The 21,911-nt window shown below is 38.8% G+C and overlaps 1 protein-coding gene across 3 annotated transcripts in view; it reads left to right on the forward strand.

Moving 5' to 3' along the window:
• The window catches only part of CCDC126 (coiled-coil domain containing 126), a 40,347-nt gene that overhangs the window by 9,118 nt on the left and 9,318 nt on the right, over window positions 1-21,911 (forward strand). For all 3 annotated transcript variants that reach the window (XM_036862749.1, XM_036862750.1, XM_036862751.1), the window contains one exon: window positions 5,356-5,744. In XM_036862749.1, the coding sequence (XP_036718644.1) occupies window positions 5,507-5,744 (238 nt within the window). In that variant the 5' untranslated portion in view covers window positions 5,356-5,506. The remainder of the gene's footprint in view (window positions 1-5,355; window positions 5,745-21,911) is intronic.

Below are 21,911 nucleotides of genomic sequence, written 5' to 3' on the forward strand. Positions count from 1 at the left end.
CTTGACTGCTCCTCCTTTTTTTCTGCATTCCCTGCCTTTTGTGAGTATCTGTTTGAATCTGCCGTTTGGAACGCAGGGGAGGCCTAGGAGGCTGCAGCCTTTTCCCTACAAATAAGAAATGGGGGGGGGGGACATGGAAAGACATTTGTACCTGGGAGGACCCCACAGGGTCCTGCTTGGTTTCAGTAAATAGTTTTAATTTTATTCTAAGTACAGTGGGAAACTGTTGAAGAGTTTTTTATTTTAATTAATTTTTATTGGAATGTAGTTGATTTACAATGTTGTGTTAGTTTCTGCTGTACAGCAAAGCGAATGTTATACATATATCCACTCTTTTTTAGATTCTTTTCCCATGTAAATCATTACAGAGTATTGAGTAGAGTTCCCTGTGCTATATAGTAGGTTCTTATTAGTTACCTATTTTATACATAGTAGTGTGTATATGTCAATCCCAGTCTCCCAATTTATCCCTCCCCTCCTTTCCCCCTTGGTAACCATAAGTTTGTTTCCTACATCTGTGACTCTATTTCTGTTTTGTAAATAAATTCACTTGTACCATTTTTTTATATTCCACGTATAAGCGATACCACACGATATTTGTCTTTCTCTGTCTGACTTACTTCACTCAGTATGACAATCTCTAAGTCCATCCATGTTGCTGCAGATGGCATTATTTCATTCTTTTTTGTGGCTGAGTAATATTCCACTGTATATATGTACCACATCTTGATGGACATTTAGGTTGCTTCCATGTCCTGGCTATTGTAAATAGTGCTGCAGTGAACATTGGGGTGCGTGTTATCTTTTTTTTTTTTTAAATAAGTTTATTTATTTATTTATTTATTTTTGGCTGTGTTGGGTCTTTGTTGCTGTGCGCAGGCTTTCTCTAGTTGTGGCGACTGGGGGCTACTCTTTGTTGTGGTGCACGGGCTTCTCATTGCGGTGGCTTCTCTTGTTGCGGAGCACGGGCTCTAGGCACGCAGGCTTCAGGAGTTGTGGCTCGCGGGCTCTAGAGCACAGGCTCAGTATTTGTGGTGCATGGGCTTAGTTGCTCCGCAGCATGTGGGATCTTCCCAGGCCAGGGCTCGAACCCATGTCCCCTGCATTGGCAGGTGGATTCTTAACCACTGTGCCACCAGGGAAGTCCGCATGTATCTTTTTGAATTATGGTTTTCTCTGGATATATGCCCAGGAGTGGGATTGCTGGATCATATAGTAGTTCTATGTTTAGTTTTTTAAGGAACCTCCATACTGTTCTCCATAGTGCGTTGAAGGGTTGTGTGTGGTAAAATATATAATATAAAATGTACCATTTTAACCATTTTTAAGTATACAGTTCAGTAGCATTAAGTACTTTCATGTTCTTGTGCAACCATTGATGTCGGCAGGTGAGAGGACCTTGGTCCTTGTCCTCTTTTTTTTTTTTTTTTTTTTTTAATTTTTTTTATTTATTTACTTATTTATGGCTGTGTTGGGTCTTCGTTTCTGTGCGAGGGCTTTCTCTAGTTGCGGCAAGCGGGGGCCACTCTTCATCGCGGTGCACGGGCCTCTCACCGTTGTGACCTCTCTCGTTGAGGAGCACAGGCTCCAGACGCGCAGGCTCAGCAGTTGTGGCTCACGGGCCCAGCCGCTCCGCGGCATGTGGGATCCTCCCGGACCGGGGCCCGAACCCATGCCCCCTGCATTGGCAGGCAGACTCCCAACCACTGCGCCACCAGGGAAGCCCTCCTTGTCCTCTTTGAAGAAAGAATTCCACAAAGAGACATTGTAAAGCAGGCACAGAGTTTATTGGAGGCACTGTATGTGCAAAGAGAACAAAGAAGCAGCTTATTTAGAGCAGAAGCAAAGTAGAAATACACACCCAGAGAAGAGTGTGGCTATCCTTCCTGATGAGGAGTGCACCAGAAAGGTGATTTAAATTCCTTACATGGGGCAGTTCTTCAGGGTTTTTGTTTTCCTCTGGCCAATTATCTTGGCTATTTTCCCACATCTGACCTGTCCCAGGGCCCTATCCAATATGTGTGTGCATCTTTTAGCCAAGATGGATTCCAGTGTGGAGGCCTCTGGGAAAATTTGACAGCACATATTATGGGGGTAGTGTCCCCTCCCTTTTGACCCCTGAGGAGCCTTCCTGTGCACGTGCAGCAGGGGAGGTCTCCTTGACCTCAGTAGTGATAGATGTGGTCATCTTATCTCTTTACTCCAGCAGAGCTCAGCTTCTGCCATTAACTCTTACCTTGAAGTGTCAGGGAAAACAAACTACGATTTACTCCGCTTGACAAACTCCAGCTGCCCAGCCCAGGAGCCCATCTACCTCCTACCTCACCATCACTGCTGTACATCTCCAGAACTTTTTCTTCATCCCAAAGTAAAACTCTGTACTCTAAACTTTATTTTTGTTTTCTTGTTTTTTTTTTTCTGTGCTGTGCCACGCGTCATGTGGGATCTTAGTTCCCTGACCAGGGATCCAGCCTGGCCCCTTGCAGTGGAAGTGTGGAGTCATAACCACTGGACTGCCAGGGAAGTCCCTGTACTCTAAACTTTAAACCATAACTCTCCATTCTCTCATCCCCCTAGCCACTGGTATCTACCTTTCTACTTTCTATCTCTGTATCTAACTCTTCTGGGTACCTATGTAAGTGGCATCGTATAATATTTGTCTTTTTGTGTCTAGCTTCTTTAACTTAGTATCAATATAATGTCTTTAAGTTTCATCCATGTTGTAGCTTGTATCAGAATTTTATTATCTTTTAAAGCTGAATAGTATTTCATTGTATATATATATATATATATATATATATATATATATATATACCACATTTTGTTTATCTGTTCATCTGTTGTTTCCACCTTGCAGTGCTGCAGTGAACACGGGTGTACAAGTTCCTCTTTGAGTCCCTGATTTTGAAACTGAGCAGGACCCTGTGGGGCCCACCTGGGTACAAAAGCCCTTCCATGTCCGCCTTTTCTTACTTGTGGGGTAAAGACTTCAGCCTCTTAGACTTCCTCGAATTTCGAAGGGCAGATTCAAACAGTTGCTAATCAGGGAAGTATGGGTATGCAGAGACAAAGGAGAAACAATCAAGAAACTGTACTGCAGCGATTAAAGCAGTATCCTGGTTCCTCATTAAGGAATATACGTCAAACTTGAAAAGACATAGGAGCCTGTAAAGATTTATAAAAGAATACATTTAACATACATGTATCAAAGAATGTTTTAAAATTTTGCTTGAGAATCCAGAATTTCTACTTTCTGAACTCAAATGTAAAAATCTTTGTAGAAAAAAATATTAGCTAACGTTTACCTTACTTTGCTAAGCAAAGTTTAGTAAAATCCAGTATTGATATTAATGGTTTTGTTTCAGTGAGATCTGAGGGGATTTATTGTGTGCATGGTAACTAAAGAAAAAAGCAGAAGTGGAAGAAAATTAGAAAATGAGTTAATTCCTAATTTTTAATACTGTTATTAGTTTACCATTAATATATTATAATAATAATATAGTTTATAATTAATATACCCAGTTAGTGGTGTAGTCATGCTTGTAGTGAGGTTTGGCAGGATGAGTACACTTCAACAAGAGTAGATTGGTGTTCTTCAGACCTTGGAGCTCCAGGATTTATTAGACGCGTGTCAGGGACTAGGTAGCAGGGTGGGGGAGAGTAAGAGTGGTCATTTTCTGAACAAGAATTGGCAGGGCAGGAGGTCCCGCACTTACACATACCTCAACACACATGCATCTGCTAGAGAAACTTTGATTGTATGTATTTTGTGTTTTGATATTTTGCATAAGATTATTGAGTAAATACTTTCTTATTTTATTTTTAAAAAGGTTTGAAAGCACCTATGCCGGAAAGCAAATTTCTAGGGTAAAACATGGTTTTCCTACTGCCTAGCATATATGCTGGCTCATAAATATGTGTTGAAAATGATTGAGTGCTTTGCCTTTATTGATACTGTATTCATTTCTAGTCTTATTATCCTCAAACTAGATTTTTTTAGTTCACTGATTATACCCTATTAAGTGGGTTAGAATTAGTATGTTTTATTTGACCATACTACTCTAGGAAGTTAAAAAGTTCTTAAGATTATTTTCATTAAGCTGTTAAATGCACTTTTTGACTCCAGGTATATTTCTTCCTAAAGAATTTGACTCCATTAGACGTAATTGAAGAGTTTTCTTCACTGGACACTTTGGTGATTTATGCACATTCTTTTTTTAAATTTTATTTGTTTATTTCTATTTTTGGCTGTGTTGGGTCTTCATTTCTGTGTGAGGGCTTTCTCTAGTTGCGGAGAGCGGGGGCCACTCTTCATCGCGGTGCGCGGGCCCCTCACTATCGTGGCCTCTCTTGTTGTGGAGCACAGGCTCCAGACGCGCAGGCTCAGTAATTGTGGCTCACGGGCCCAGTTGCTCCACGGCATGTGGGATCTTCCCAGACCAGGTCTCGAACCCGTGTGCCCTGCATTGGCAGGCTGACTCCCAACCACTGCACCACCAGGGAAGCCCCCATGCACATTCTTACTGTCCAGGTGTTTGAAGATTCCATGATTGTCATTACCTTTCTCTTTTTTAAAAAACTGAAGTATAACCTTTCAATTTTTCCTTAAATTATAAAAATTATAAAATTTTATAAATTATAAAAATACCTGCATTATTTAAAATTTAGAATTGTAAATTTGGAAAGGTAAAAAAAATTTTCTACCTGTTTTAGCACATGTCATGTCTGGTATAAACTTAAAAGTGTGAACTTAGAAATTACAACTTATTTTTCATCTTAGATTGGATGCTTTTTAAGATTATCTCATTGCCATTAGTAGTATTTTCTAGTGACATTTTCAAATACTGGCATTCTTATATTGTGGGTTTATTTTTTTATTTTTTTAGTCAGACAGCCTTTTTCATCTTCCATCTGTTTCACCTTTCCTTATTTCTTACTTTCATTTTGGCATCAACCTCTTTTTTTTTTTTATAGGAGGAGGAGGAGGAATTGCTTTTACACATTTAGGTTGGTGACCTGTATTTGAATAGACTGAGATCTCCTATAAATCTTATATATCCATAGTTTTAGTTACAAATGATGAGAAGTCATTCAAAGAATTTTGTGACCATGGTGGCATTTCTTTCAGGTAGTTTTAATGAACTGACATTTATTTCTAGTTTAAATTGTTGAAGAGCTGTGTAAATGGAGCTGATAAAAGACCCAGAATCTTATTTAGTGGTAGAGAAAGTTATCAAAGAAGATGATACAGTTCCAAATAAAAACTGTTTATAGAATCTCTTCTTATCTATCATTGTCTATTCTGTTACTGATGTAGGTTAAGACTAATCACCTTTTTTCTTCTCAATTTTACAGAGTTAATTGAGAGTTGGAGGCAACCTTGCTGAAGATGAAGAATATACATTAGAGGAGGAGATTTTTTTCTTTCTTCTTTCAAAAGTCTTGATTGTTTGGTGGCTTGCCTCTAGTTACCATTTTTCAGTTGAGTCTGTTTGCTTCATCAGAAATGATTTTTACAATCTCAAGAAAAAATATGTCCCAGAAATTGAGTTTACTGTTGCTTGTATTTGGACTCATTTGGGGATTGATGTTACTGCACTATACTTTTCAACAACCAAGACATCAAAGCAGTGTCAAGTTACGTGAACAAATACTAGATTTAAGCAAAAGATACGTTAAAGCTCTAGCAGAGGAAAATAAGAACACAGTGGATGTCGAGAATGGCGCTTCTATGGCAGGATATGGTAAGATAACGGTAGAATATTCCTAGTTTTCTCCTCTTCATCCTGTCCCCATTTAAAGATAGTCATGGAAATCCAACTCACGACTTCATGCACAGGTGTTCCCAAAGTAATTTTATCTTGACTTTTTATTATGAAAAATTTCAAATGTACTGAAAATAGAAACATGATAAATACCCATATATCCATCACTTAGATTTTAACAATTTTAACATCTTGCAGTATTTGTTTTCTCCAATTTTTGGAGAATATTTAAATTAAAAATTGTGACATTTCACTGCTAGATATTTCCATATGTATCTCTAAAATAATGACTTTTTTCTACATAATCAGTATTTTTATTGATGTTTCATTGTGTAGGTATGATTGAATCATTAGCCACTTGGTTGAACTCAATTTCCCCGTCTCCCCTGCCCCCCCCAACTGAAAAGCCCTAACCCTCTAATCGCAGGGTTGGTCTTTCTGACATGGCGAACCCCCATTCTGAGTTATCTCAGCACAAAATATCTAGGGGCCCACCATGAATAACAAAGACAATCAGTCTGGAACTTCCAGGCATTTAGAGGCTACCTCCCAGGAACCTGGGACAAAGGCCAGCCAAATTCTTTATTACATAGTATCAGTGTCTATTTTTTTGGTATATATTAGTATATTTAGGTCTTTTCTCTTGAGCTGGTCAGGTTCTCTAGAGAAGGACTTCCAGTCTCTTGCAGGATGTATATGCCTCCAAGTGTTGTGGGATCTGAATGGGAGGAAAAGGGTGGGGGAGGAGGGGTAGCCTCAGCACTCACTATGTGAACTTTCACTTACTTCCCCAGTTTTCAGTTTGGTGCCCAGGCCCTTAAATGTTTTACTGGCTTCCAAAAACACATCTCAGATTTTCTGCAATGGTGGAGGGACTGTTGTCTAGTTTGGAGTGGTAAAGAAAGTTTAGAAATCAAATTGCTTTATAGATAAATTTTCACCCAGTCCTTCTGTTTTTGGTCCCCTTTTCACCCTGTTTTCATTGGTACCTGGTGCAGCTATTTCTGGACCTTTTAGGGATGGGCTTCTGTGGAGAAAAATGAATTGCTCTTTGATTTTTCTTATTTTTTTCAATTTCTTTTTGGTTTCTCTTTTAATATCCAAGTTTTTCAGGTCTGCTAAATCAGTTAACACTCATCCATATGCTTTCCAGCTTCTGGAGTTCTGTTGCTGTTGTCTCCTCTCTTGCTATCTTTGTTTTGGCCCCACGGATTTATGCTTTTTAAAAAAAAAGAGAAAAAAACACCTTTACTATTTTGGTAGGGTAGCCAGAGTCGGCAGAGGTTAAGTGCCTTGGTTGAGTTTACCATCTTTATCTGGGAATGCCCAAGACACTTTCTGTTTTTTCTTCTGCCACTTATGATGGTGTCTTTGAAGTGATGAGGGTTAGTCTGCATTGGCTCTTAAGGATCAAATATCGATGACTAGAGATGAAGGAATTGGTGTAAACGGAGATGGAGGTACTTGTGGCAGATAGACATGTAGATGTTGTGTTGTTTTGCATTCTGCTTAGTCCAAGGACACTGATAGAAACAATGAAGAAGCAATTCTTTTGGAACAGGAGAAATACTTGGAAAAAAGTTCTTTCCGCTTGAGCAAAATAACTGTGATATTTTAAAAGGTAGCTGTTCTATGCTGCCCAACTGTGCATAACAACTCAGTTTTAAAAGCAAAATGAGACTCATATACACATGGTATCCTATAAACTGTATTTTAAAATTTAATATATGGTGGAGATATTTCAATATCAATGAATATATGCCTGCATCATTTAATGGCCACATGGTATTTAACCAATTCTCTGAAATGTTTTTTGCTTATTTCTGATTATAAAAAAATTATAAGCATTCAAATATTATAGAAATGTACAACATAGATAAGTAAAAGTAGAGCAGAGAGAGAATGTCAGTTAATTTGGCATATATCGGGGATAGCACACTTTTCCTTATAGGGCTAAATAGTAAATATTTTCAGCTTTGTGGGTCGTGTGGTCTCCTTTTCAATAAATGAACATGGCTATGTTCCAGTAAAACTTTTTTACAAAGACAGGCAGCCAGCCAGCCGTAGTTTGCAGACACATTGTTCGTCAAGCACATTGTTTTATTTTGAAAATGGGATTGTACTATATATACTAGTTTGCAGCTTATTTGTTTTCACTTAATTGTTGTAGATATCTTTCCATGTTATTACAGATAGGTCTGTTTCATCTTTTTAATGACAACATTGTTTCATTTTATAAATATTCCTTTTTTTCTGCTTATTCTGTAGTAATGGATAATTTATTGCTAACCTTGTGTGCTGGATTTAGTGCTGTGATATATGTGTGTCTGTGTATATGAAATGTATGTGTGAGTGATAAACGTGTGGGCATTTTATGTTTGTGTGAATGTTTCAGAAGGATAGATTTTCTCAAGGTGGAATTTTTTGGCTGAAGGTATGCACCTTAAATTTAATAGACACTTGTTAAATTTAATAGACACTTGTCAGATTGCCCTCCAGGGTGGCCCTACCGGCCTACTACCATTCTCCCACCAGAGTGAAAGTGCTGGTTTCTTTCTTTCTTTTTTTTGTTTAATAGATTTATTTATTTATTTATTTTTGGCTGCATTGGGTCTTCATTGCTGTGCTTGGGCTTTCTCTAGTTGTGGCGAACGGGGGCTACTCTTTGTTGCGGTGCGCAGGCTTCTCATTGCAGTGGCTTCTCTTGTTGGGGAGCTCAGGCTCTAGGCGCGCGGGCTTCAGTAGTTGTGGCTCGTGGGCTCTAGAGCGCATGCTCAGTAGTTGTGGCGCATGGGCTTAGTTGCTCTGCAGCATGTGGGATCTTCCTGGACCAGGGCTCAAACCAGTGTCCCCTGCATTGGCAGGCGGATTCTTAACCACTGCACCACCAGGGAATTCCGAAAGTGCCAGTTGCTCCCCACTACACCAATTCTATTTAATTTTAAGTGGCTTCTAATTGTTTGCTTTTGCATTTCTTTGTTTACAGGAGAGGTTGAAAGACTTTCTTGTTTGTTGGCTATTTGTATTTCTTGTATGTGAGAATGAATTGTTTGTATCCTTTGTCAGTTTTTCTGCTGGGAAGTTTCTTAATTGATTTTTTATAAAGATATTCATGCTGTCAGTGTACGTAGCAAATGTTTTTCCTCTGATTTTTCAGTTGTCTAACAACTTGGTATATTGTTTTAAAAAATCTTGTGGTAAAACATGTCCATCATTTTTTATGGTTTAGTTATATGCTTAAAATGTTTCTTCCAAAACTTACATTCTAATCATTCTAATATATTACCTTTTTTTTTTTTTTTTTAACGTTTTTGTCTGTAATATAGTTGAGATTTCTGATGGAAGCAGTAAGAGATGCAGGGTCTTTTTTCCAAACTAGGTAGCCAGTTATTTCAGTTTCATTACTTAAATTCTATCCTTTCCTCCATTAATTTGGAATGACAATAAGATGGGAATTTCATGAGTTCTGGAGAACTTGCACTTTCAGCCATCTATAAAAACCATTTCTTTCATTGCTACTATACAAAAAGGCTAGTCCATCAAAAATATTTATTGAATGGTCTTCCCTTGAGCTATTTAACGTGATTTTCCTAGTTGGTAAAATAAACATAAGCTAATATATTTTTTTAAATGCTAGTCTACAATGAATTGTTACTATTGCAAAGGCCATGAACAAATCAATTCAACTCTAAAGATTACTGTCTGTAAATCTTGAGCAGTAACTTGTGCTTTCTCTTTAAGATAACATTTCTAACTGTCTTATGTCTTATTCTCAGCATTCTTAGTTTTCCCTAAGAAAAGAAGATTTTTGTTTCTTCCCATGTAACATCTCTTTTGGATTCTGGGGTTTGTCTAGAACAATGAATTGGGGGTTCTTGTTCTGATGCCCAGTGACTGTTGTAGAACGCGTTGCAGTTGACACATGGTTTCCTACACCTGAATGTACAGCAACACCAGTCTTTTAACACCTCAGGCTTTCCCATCCGAAGTCGGACCCTGCTTTCTTTTAAGAGTTTTAGTTTTACTATCTACTGTGGTTGCTGAACACTTTAAAAAAAAGTGGACTCCAAAAATATTTTCAGAGAATTGGAGAGCAGTTCAGTATTAATATTTAAATGCTTTCTGAAAATTAAGAAATGCTACCAGGCACAGATAAAAACAAAACAAAATAAAACAAATACCCCAACAGAAGGCTGTTCTCTGTAGCCAAAGAAGGGGCAGCCTAGCAAGACAGAAAACTTTTAGACAGGAAACCATTCTCCTCCAGCCAGACACCTCAGAAAAAAGTTGGTGACTGCACCGCCAACCACATGATCAAAGGCTAAGTGAGGAGCATAGACTTCCCCCTTGTGAGGCTATAATGAGGCATCCAAACTCCCCCCACACCACATGGTACCAGTGGAGACCACATGGGGAGCCAGGACTTCCACCCTCGCATGGCAGTAATGAGGTGCTCATCTCCCTCCCTCTGGGGGTGAGGTCAGAGGGATCCTAGTGAAGAGTCAGGACTTTTACCATGGCCCAGTGGTAAAGAGCAATCCCCGTCACAATGTCAGTGAAGAGTACGAGGGCACCTGGAACTCCCACTTCCATCCAGCAGTGATGAGGAGCTCAGGTAACAGTGGAGGCTAAGTGGGAACCTGGACTTTTGCCTCCACCTGGCAGTAACAAGGTGACAGCCCTCTGCCCTGCCACAGTGATATCAGAGAAAACTATCTAAAATAGGAAGTTTAAATAAGATCTGGACTTTCATAACAAAATATGTAAATGTCCAGGTTTTAAGTATAAATCACTTGTCATACCAAGAACCAGGAAAATCTCAAACTGAATGAAAAAAGACAACCAATGACAGATGTTATCTGAAAAAAGTTTTTAAGTAGTCAGCATTAAAAGTGCTTCAATGAGGAATTAATGAACACAAAGCAAGTGAAAGAACAGAAAGCATCAACAAAGAAATAGAAAGTCTCAGCAGATAAATAGAGCATATAAAGGAAAACCAAATGGAAAATTTTGAACTGAAAAATACAATGATTGAAATAAAATGTGTGAGTCAGCAGATTGACTCAAAAGCAGGAAGGAGAGGACAGAGGAAAGAATCAGTGAACTGGATTGTAGAATAATGTAATTACACAATCTGAACAACAGAGGGAAAATAGACTTAAAAAATAGACTTAAAAAAAAAACAATCCCAGCGCTTTAGGGACCTGTGGGATTATACCATTTGTGTTGTCAGAGTTTTGGAAGGAGAAGAGAATGAGGGCAGAGCTGGAAAAGTACTCAAAAAAATAATGACTACCAACTTCCCAAATTTTGCAAGAGACATAGACCTCAGATTCAGGAAGCTGAGTGAACCCCAAGTAGGATAAGTTCAGAAAAGCCCATGCCAATATACATTGTAATTAAGCTTCTGAAAACTTAAAAGGGCATCTAGAAAAGAAAATGTTTTTAAAGCACCTAGAGGGATTTCCCTGGTTGCCCAGTGGTTAGGAATCTGCCTGCCAGTGCAGGGGACATGGGTTCCAGCCCTGGTCTGGGAAGATCCCACATGCCGCGGAGCAACTAAGCCCGTGCACCACAACTACTGAGCCTGTGCTCTAGAGCCCGCAAGCCACAACTACTGAAGCCCTCGCGCCTAGGGCCCGTGCTCCGCAGCAAGAGAAGCCACCGCAATGAGAAGCCTGTGCACGGCAACAAAGACCCAATGCAGCCAAAAATAAAAATAAATAAACTTATTTTTAAAAAAAAGCACCTAGAGAAAAATGACACTTTACTTATAGTGACAAAACAATTCAAATGACAGTGGATTTCTCATCAGAAACCATCAAGGCCAGAAATAGGTGGCATATTTTGTTTTAAGTGCTTAAAGGAAAGAACTATCATTCCAGAATTCTATACCCAGTAAAAATATCCTTTAGGAATTAAGGGAAATCAAAGATATTTCTTAGATGAAGGAAAAAAATTGTCACCAGCAGACCTACTCTAAGAGAAGGCTAAAGGAAGTTCTCTCAACAGAAAAGAAATGATAAAAAGGAGGAACCTTGGAACAATCAGGAAGGAAAGAACACAGTAAATAAAAATAAGGGTAGGTCAGTAGGTTCCTTTTCTTCTTGAGTTTTCTAAACTATGATGGTTGAAGCAAAAATTATAACATTGCCTAATGTGATTCTAAGTGTATGTAGAAGAAATATTTAAGGCACTATCTTATAAATGAAGTAGGGTAAAAGGATGGTGTATTAGGGTTTTTGATAGAAACTGAGCAGGGAGAGGGAGAGATGGACTTTAAGAAACTGGCTCATGCTGTTGTGGGCCTGGGAAGTCCAAGATCTGCAGGACAGGCTGAAAATTCTGGCAAGAGCTGGTGTTGCGGTCCTGAGTCTGAAGGCAGTCAGCCTGGGGGCAAGATCTGCAGGGCAGGCTGAAAATTCTGGCAAGAGCCGGTGTTGTGGTCCTGAGTCTGAAGGCAGTCAGCCTGGGGACAAAATTCCTTCCTGTTCCAGGAACCTGAGTCTTTTTTTTTTAAGGTCTTCAGCTTATTAGATGAAGTCCACCCACATTATGGTAAATAATCTGCTTTACTGAAAGTCTACTGGTTTAAATGCTAATCACATCTAAAAACTACCTTCACAGCAACATCTAGACTGGTAGATTTGTCTAGGTACCATAGCCTAGCCAAGCTGACCCAAAATGAACCATCACAGATGGTAAAGAGAGGTAAAGCTCACTCAAATTGGTAAAATGACTATGGCACATTATGTATATGATGTAATATCTAGAACAACAACTAAAACTATACAGAGAGAGACATTTTAAAACCCTACAGAAAAATAAAAAAAGAATTCTAAAAAATGTTCAAGTAACCCATAGGAAGGCAGGAAAAAGAAAACAAGGAAGTGAAAAACAGAACCAACAAAACAAAAGATGAAATGTCAGACTTAAGTCCTAATATATCAAAATTACATTAATTATAAATGTTCTAAATACACTAGAGGACATTGGCAGACAGAATTAAAAAACATGACCCAAGTATGTGCTGTCTACAAGAAACTCACTTCAAATTTAATGATATTGGCTGGCTGAAAGTAAAAGGATGGGTAAAGATATATCATGCAAACATTAATCAAAGGAAAGCGGGAGTGGCTGCATTAATAACAGATAAAATAGACTTCAGAGCAAAGAAAACTACCAGAGTCAGAGAAGTAAATTATATAATCATAAAAAGGTCAGCCCACCCAGAAGAAATAACAATCCTAAATGTATCTACAAAAATGATAGAACTGAAAGTAAAAATAGATAAATCCGCAATTATAGTTGAGAATTTAAACACTCCTCACTCAGGAACTGATAGAACTAGACAGAAAATCTACAAAGATATAGAAGATCTGAAGAACGCAATCTAATCAGTGGAATCTTATTTACATACACAGAAACTTCATCAGCAACAGGAGGATATACATGTTTTTTAACAGTCCATGGAATATTCACCAAAATAGATATCCTGGGCCATAAAACAAATCTCAACAAATTTAGAAGAATTGAAATCATAAAGAGTGTATTCTGTGACTGCAGTGAACTCAAACTAGAAATTAATAACAGAGTGATAATAGGAAAATCTCCAAATAATTGGAAATTAAATAACACACTTCTAAATAATCTGTAAGTTAAAGAGGAAGTCTCAAGGGAAATTTTAAAAAATGCACTGATCTAAATGAAAATACAACATAAAAATTGTGGGACACAGCTAAAGCATGCTGAGAGGGAAGTTTACTTTAGAAAAGTACATACCTTAGAAAAGAGTGCATACTTTAGAAAAGAGGAAAAGTCTTAAATCCATAATCTAAGCTCCCACCCACCTCAAGAACCTAGGTTCTTGAGCAAAACAGATCAAAGCAGAAGGAAGGAAATGATCAAGATAAGAACAGAAATAAATGAAATGGAAAGAAAAACAGAGAAAATCAGTGTAACAGCTTTTCTTTTGAAAGGTGGGGAAAAAAACTGACAAACTTCTAGCAACACTGAACAAAAGATAAGTTGCCAATATCAGGAATGAAAAAGTGAATGTCACTGCAGACCCTGCAGACATCAAAAGCATAATAAGAGACTATTATGAACAGCTGTACACGTAAACACTATAACTTACATGAAAGGGGTCAGTTTCTCAAAAACCACAAACCAGCATACTCACGCAGTATGGAACAGATGATTTGAATAGCCGTATACAGGCATGCCTCAGAGATACTCGGTTCCAGACTACCGCGATAAAGCAAGTCACTCGAAGTTTTTGGTTTCCCAGCGCATGTAAAAGTTATGTTTACACTATAGTTTATTAAATGTGCAATAGCATTATGTCTAAAAAACCAAAAACCAAATGTACCCACCTTAATTAAAAAGTACTTTATTGCTAAAAAAATGCTAACCATCTGAGCCTTCAGCAAGTCAGGATTTTTTTTTTTTTTTAACTGGTGGAGGGTCTTGCCTTGATGTCCGTGGCTGCTGAAGGGTGGGGAGGCTGTGGCAGTTTCTTAAGATAAGACAGCAATGAAGTTTGCCGCATCACTTGACTCTTTGACAAATGATTTCTCTGTAGCATGCAATGCTGTTTGATGCAATGCTCTTTGATAGTGTTTTACCCACCACAGAACTTCTTTCAGTATTAGAGTAAGTCCTCAAAGCCTGCTGCTGCTTCATCAACTAAGATTATGTAATATTCTAAATCCTTTTTTTGTCATTTCAACAATCTTCACAGCGTCTTCACCCAGAGTAGACTCCATGTCAGGAAACCGCTTTCTTTGCTCATCCATAAGAAGCAACTCCTCATTCATTAAAGTTTTTTTTTTATCATGAGATTGCATGATTTCAGTTAACATCTTCTGTCTCCACTTCTTTTTTTTTTTTTTAATTAATTAATTTATTTATTTTTGGCTGTGTTGGGTCTTCATTTCTGTGCGGGGCTTTTCTCTAGTTGTGGCAAGCGGGGGCCACTCTTCATCGCGGTGCGTGGGCCTCTCACTATTGCGGCCTCTCTTGTTGCGGAGCACAGGCTCCAGACGCACAGGCTCAGTAGTTGTGGCTCACGGGCCTAGTTGCTCCGCGGCATGTGGGATCTTCCCAGACCAGGGCTCGAACCCGTGTCCCCTGCATTGGCAGGCGGATTCTCAACCACTGCGCCACGAGGGAAGCCCTCCACTTCTAATTCTAGTTCTCTTGCTGTTGCTACCACGTCTGCACATCTGATCGCAGATCACCATAACACATACAGTAATAATGAAAAAGTTTGAAGTATTGCAAGAATTACCAAAATGTGACACAGAGACATGAAGAGAGCAGATGCTGTTGGAAAAATGACACCTATAGACTCACTTGGCACAGGGTTGCCACAAACTGTCAATTTGTAAAAAATGCAATATTTGCAAAGTGGAATAAAGCGAGATATGTCTGTAACTGTTAGGGAAATTGACTTTATAGTTCAAGAACTTACAAAAAAGAAATCTTCAGGCCCAGATGGTTTCACTGGAGAATTCTATCAGAAATTTTAATAGGGGACTTCCCTGGTGGCACAGTGGTTAAGAATCCACCTGCCAATGCAGGGGACACGTGTTTGATCCCTGGTCTGGGAAGATCCCACATGCCACAGAGCAACTAAACCCGTGTGCCACAGCTGTTGAGCCTGTGCTCTAGGGCCCGTGGGCCACAACTACTGAGACCATGCGCCACAACTACTGAAGCCCGCGCACTCTAGGGCCCATGTGCTGCAACTACTGAAGCTCGCGTGCCTAGAGCCCGTGCTCTGCAACAAGAGAAGCCACTGCAATGAGAAGCCTGTGCACCGCAACGAAGAGTAACCCCCACTCGCCACAACTAGAGAACGCCCGCACACAGCAATGAAGACCCAATGCAGCCAAAAATAAATTTAAAAAAAAATTTTTTTTTAAATTTCATTAAAAAAATTTTTAATAGGAATTAGTATAAATACTACACAGTCATTTTCAGAAAATAGAAGGGGAGGGAACACTTCCCAGTTCAGTTATGAAGCTAGTATTATCTTTACACCAAAGCCAAAGACAGTATAGGTAATTAAAAACTACAGACCAATACCCCTCATGAATATAGATGTGTAGATCCTTAGGAAAAACTTAGCAAACGGAATTCAACAACACATAAAAAGAATTAAGATGAGCCCTGAACCAAGATGGCAGAGTAAAAGGACGTGCTCTCACTCCCTCTTGCGAGAACACCAGAATCACAACTAGCTGCTGGACAGTCATCAACAGGAAGACACTGGAACTCACCAAAAAAGATACCCCACATCCAAAGACAAAGGAGAAGCCACAATGAGATGGTAGGAGTGGTGCAATCACAGTAAAATCAAATCCCATAACTGCTGGGTGAGTGACTCACAAACTGGAGAACACTTATACCACAGAAGTCCACCCACTGGAGTGAATGTTCTGAGCCCCACATCAGGCTTCCCAACTGGGGGGTCCGGCAACGGGAGGAGGAATTCCTAGAGAATCAGAGTTTGAAGGCTAGTGGGATTTGATTGCAGGACTTCTACAGGACTGAGGGAAACAGAGACTCCACTCTTGGAGGGCACACACAAAGTAGTGTGCGCATTGGGACCCGGGGAAGGAGCAGCGACCCCAGGGGAGACTGAACCAGACCTACCTGCTAGTGTTGGAGGGTCTCCTGCAGAGGCGGTGGGGGGGGGTGCTGTGGCTCACCGTGGGGACAAGGACACTGGCAGCAGAAGTTCCGGGAAGTACTCCTTGGCGTGAGCCCTCCCAGAGTCGGCCATTAGCCCCACCAAAGAGCCCAGGTAGACTCCAGTGTTGAGTTGCCTCAAGCCAAACAACCAACAGGGAGGGAACGCAGCCCCGTGCATCAGCAGTCAAGCAGATTAAAGTTTTACTGAGCTCTGCCCACCAGAGCAACAGTCAGCTCTACCCACCACCAGTCCCTCCCATCAGGAAACTTGCACAAGCCTCTTAGATAGCCTCATCCACCAGAGGGCAGACAGCAGAAGCAAGAGGAACTAAAATCCTGCAGCCTGTGGAACAAAAACCACATTCACAGAAAGATGGACGAAATGAAAAGGCAGAGAGCTATGTACTAGATGAAGGAACAAGATAAAACCCCAGAAAAACAACTAAATGAAGTGGAGATAGGTAACCTTCCAGAAAAAGAATTCAGAATAATGATGGGGAAGATGATCCAGGACCTCGGAAAAAGAATGGAGGCAAAGATCGAGAAGATGCAAGAAATGTTTAACAAAGACTTAGAAGAATGAAAGAACAAACAGAGACGAACAATACAATAACTGAAATGAAAACTACACTAGAAGGAATCACTAGCAGAATAACTGAGGCAAAAGAACAGATAAATGACCTGGAAGACAGAATGATGGAATTCACTGCTGCGGAACAGAATAAAGAAAAAAGAATGAAAAGAAATGAAGACAGCCTAAGAGACCTCTGGGACAACATTAAACACAACAACATTTCGCATTATAGGGGTCCCAGAAGGAGAAGAGACAGAGAAAGGACCAGAGAAAATATTTGAAGAGATTATAGTTGAAAACTTCCCTAACATGGGAAAGGAAATAGCCACCCAAGTCCAGGAAGTGCAGAGAGTCCCATACAGGATAAACCCAAGGAGAAACGTGCCGAGACACATAGTAATCAAATGGGCAAAAATTAAAGACAAAGAAAAATTATTGAAAGCAGCAAGGGAAAAATGGAAAATAACATACAAGGGAACTCCCATAAGGTTAACAGCTGAGTTCTCAACAGAAACTCTACAAGCCAGAAGGGAGTACATGATATACTTAAAGTGATGAAAGGGAACAACCTACAACCAAGATTACTCTACCCGGCAAGGATCTCATTCAGATTCAACAGAGAAATCAAAAGCTTTATAGACAAGCAAAAGCTAAGAGAATTCAGCACCAGCACACCAGCTCTACAACAAATGCTAAAGGAACTTCTGTAAGTGGGAAACACGAGAGAAGAAAAGGACCTACAAAAACCCAAAGCAATTAAGAAAATGTTCATAGGAACATACATGTCGATAATTACCTTAAATGTGAATGGATTAAATGCTCCACCCGAAAGACACAGGCTTGCTGAATGGGTACAAAACCAAGACCCATCTATATGCTGTCTATAAGAAACCCACTTCAGACCTAGGGACACATACAGACTGAAAGTGAGGGGATGGAAAAAGATATTCTATGCAAATGGAAATCAAAAGAAAGCTGGTGCAGCAATACTTGTATCAGATAAAATAGACTTTAAAATAAAGAATGTTACAAGAGACAAGGAAGGACACTACATAATGATCAAGGGATCAATCCAAGAAGAAGATATAACAATTATAAATATATATGCACCCAACATAGGAGCACCTCAATACATAAGGCAACTGCTAACAGCTATAAAAGATGAAATCGACAGTAACACAATAATAGTGGGGGACTTTAACATCTCACACCAATGGACAGATCATCCAAAATGAAAATAAATAAGGAAACAGAAGCTTTAAATGACACAATAGACCAGATAGATTTGATATTTATAGGACATTCCATCCAAAAACAGTAGATTACACTTTCTTCTCCAGTACGCACAGAACATTTTCCAGGATAGATCACATCTTGGGTCACAAATCAAGCCTCAGTACATTTAAGAAAATTGAAATCATATCAAGCATCTTTTCTGACCACAACGCTATGAGATTAGAAATGAATTACAAGGGAAAAAACGTAAAAAACACAAACACATGGAGGCTAAACAATACGTTACTAAATAACCAAGAGATCACTGAAGAAATCAAAGAGGAAATCAAAAAATACCTAGAGACAAATGACAATGAAAACAGGACAATCCAAAACCTCTAGGATGCAGCAAAAGCAGTTCTAAGAGGGAAGTTTATAGCTATACAAGCCTACCTCAAGAAACAAGAAAAATCTCAAATAAACAATCTAACCTTACACCTAAAGAAACTAGAGAAAGAAGAACAAACAAAACTGAAAGTTAGCAGAAGGAAAGAAATCATAAAGAACAGAGCAGAAATAAATAGAAACAAAACAATAGCAAAGATCAATAAAACTAAAAGCTGGTTCTTTGAGAATATAAACAAAATTGAAAAACCATTAGCCAGACTCATCAAGAAAAAGAGGGAGAGCACTCAAATCAATAAAATTAGAAATGAAAAAGGAGAAGTTACAACAGACACCGCAGAAATACAAAGCATCCTAAGAGACTACTACAAGCAACTTTATGCCAATAAAATGGACAACCTGGAAGAAATGGACAAATTCTTAGAAAGGTATAACCTTCCAAGACTGAACCAGGAAGAAACAGAAAATACGAACAGACCAATCACAAGTAATGAAATTGAAACTGTGATTAAAAATCTTCCAACAAACAGAAGTCCAGAACCAGATGGCTTCACAGGTGAATTCTATCAAACATTTAGAGAAGAGCTAACACCCATCCTTCTCATACTCTTCCAAAAAATTGTAGAGGAAGGAACACTCCCAAACTCATTCTATGAGCCCACCATCACCCTGATACCAAAACCAGACAAAGATACTATGAAAACAGAAAATTACAGACCAATATCACTGATGAATATAGATGCAAAATTCCTGAACAGAATACTAGCAAACAGAATCCAACAACACATTAAAAGGATCATACACCATGATCAAGTGGGATTTATCCCAGGGATGCAAGGATTCTTCAATATACGCAAATCAATCAATGTGATACACTTTATTAACAAATTGAAGAATAAAAACCATATGATCATCTCAATAGATGCAGAAAAAGCTTTTGACAAAATTCAGCACCCATTTATGATAAAAACTCTCCAGAAAGTGGGCATAGAGGGAACCTACCTCAACATAATAAAGGCCATATACGACAAACCCACAGCAAACATCATTTTCAATGGTGAAAAACTGAAAGCATTTCCTCTAAGATCAGGAACAAGACAAGGATGTCCACTGTCACCACTATTATTCAACATAGTTCTGGAAGTCCTAGCCACGGCAATCAGAGAAGAAAAAGAAATAAAAGGGATACAAATTGGAAAAGAAGAAGTAAAACTGTCACTGTTTGCAGATGACATGATACTATATATAGAGAATCCTAAAGATGCCACCAGAAAGCTAATAGAGCTAATCATTGAATTTAGTAAAGTTGCAGGATACAAAATTAATGCACAGAAATCTCTTGCATTCCTATACTCTAATGTTGAAAAATCTGAAAGGGAAATTAAGGAAACACTCCCATTTACCATTGCAACAAAAAGAATAAAATACCTGGGAATAAACCTACCTAGGGAGACAAAAGACCTGTATATGCAGAAAACTATAAGACACTGATGAAAGAAATTAAAGATGATACCAACAGATGGAGAGACATACCATGTTCTTGGATTAGAAGAATCAGTATTGTGAAAATAACTATACTACCCAAAGCAATCTATGGATTCAATGCAATCCCTATCAAATTACCAATGGCATTTTTTATGGAACTAGAACAAAAAATCTTAAAATTTGTATGGAGACACAAAAGACCCCGAATAGTCATAGCAGTCTTGAAGGAAAGAAACGGAGCTGGAGGAATCAGACTCCCTGACTTCAGAATATATTACAAAGCTACAGTAATCAAGACAATATGGTACTGGCACAAAAACAGAAATATAGATCAATGGGACAAGATAGAAAGCCCAGAGATAAACCCACACACCTATGGTCAACTAATCTATGACAAAGGAGGCAAAGATATACAATGGAGAAAAGACAGTCTCTTCAATAAGTGGTGCTGGGAAAACTGGACAGCTACATGTAAAAGAGTGAAATTAGAACACTCCCTAACACCATACACAAAAATAAAATCAAAGTGGATTCGAGACCTAAATGTAAGAGTGGACACTATAAAACTCTTAGAGGAAAACATAGGAAGGACACTCTTTGACATAAATCACAGCAAGATCTTTTGTGATCCACCTCCTAGAGTAATGGAAATAAAAACAAAAATAAACAAATGGGACCTAATGAAACTTCAAAGCTTTTCCACAGCAAAGGAAAGCGTAAAGGAAAAGACAACCCTCAGAATAGGAGAAAATATTTGCAAACGAATCAACGGACAAAGGATTAATCTCCAAAATGTATAAACAGCTCATTCAGCTCAATATTAAAAAAACAAACAACCCAATCCCAAAATGGGCAGAAGACCTAAATAGACATTTCTCCAAAGAAGACATACAGATGGCCAAGAAGTACATGAAAAGCTGCTCAACATCACTAATTATTAGAGAAATGCAAATCAAAACTACAATGAGGTATCACCTCACACCAGTTAGAATGGCCATCATCAGAAAATCTAGAAACAACAAATGCTGGAGAGGGTGTGGAGAAAAGGGAACCCTCTTGCACTGTTGGTGGGAATGTAAATTGATACAGCCACTATGGAGAACAGTATGGAGGTTCCTTAAAAAACTAAAAACAGAATTACTGTATGACCCAGCAATCCCACTACTGGGCATGTACCCAGAGAAAGCCATAATTCAAAAAGACACATGCACCCCAATGTTCACTGCAGTACTGTTTACAATAGCCAGGTCATGGAAGCAATCTAAATGCCCATCGACAGAGAAATGGATAAAGAAGTTGTGGTACATATATACAATGGAATATTACTCAGCCATAAAAAGGAACGAAATTGGGTCATTTGTAGAGAGGTGGATGGATCTAGAGACTGTCATAGAGAGTGAAGTAAGTCAGAAAGGGAAAAACAAATATCGTATATTAATGCATATATGTGTAACCTAGAAAAATGGTACAGATGAACCAGTTAGCAGGGTAGAAATTGAGACACAGAGGTAGAGAACAAACGTATGGACACCAAGGGGGGAAAGCTGTGGGGGGTGGGCATGGTGGTGTGATGAATTGGGCGATTGGGATTGACATGTATACACTGATGTGTATAAAATTGATGACTAATAAGAACCTGCTGTATAAAAAAATAAGTAAAATGAAATTTAAAAAAATAAAATCAAAAAATCAAAAAAAGAAAAAATAAATAAATGGATTAAACTCCCTAATCAAAATACATAGATTGGCAGAATGGATTTTAAAAA

The sequence above is a fragment of the Balaenoptera musculus genome, chromosome 9, assembly GCF_009873245.2.
Source record: "Balaenoptera musculus isolate JJ_BM4_2016_0621 chromosome 9, mBalMus1.pri.v3, whole genome shotgun sequence".
Classification (NCBI taxonomy): domain Eukaryota; kingdom Metazoa; phylum Chordata; class Mammalia; order Artiodactyla; family Balaenopteridae; genus Balaenoptera; species Balaenoptera musculus.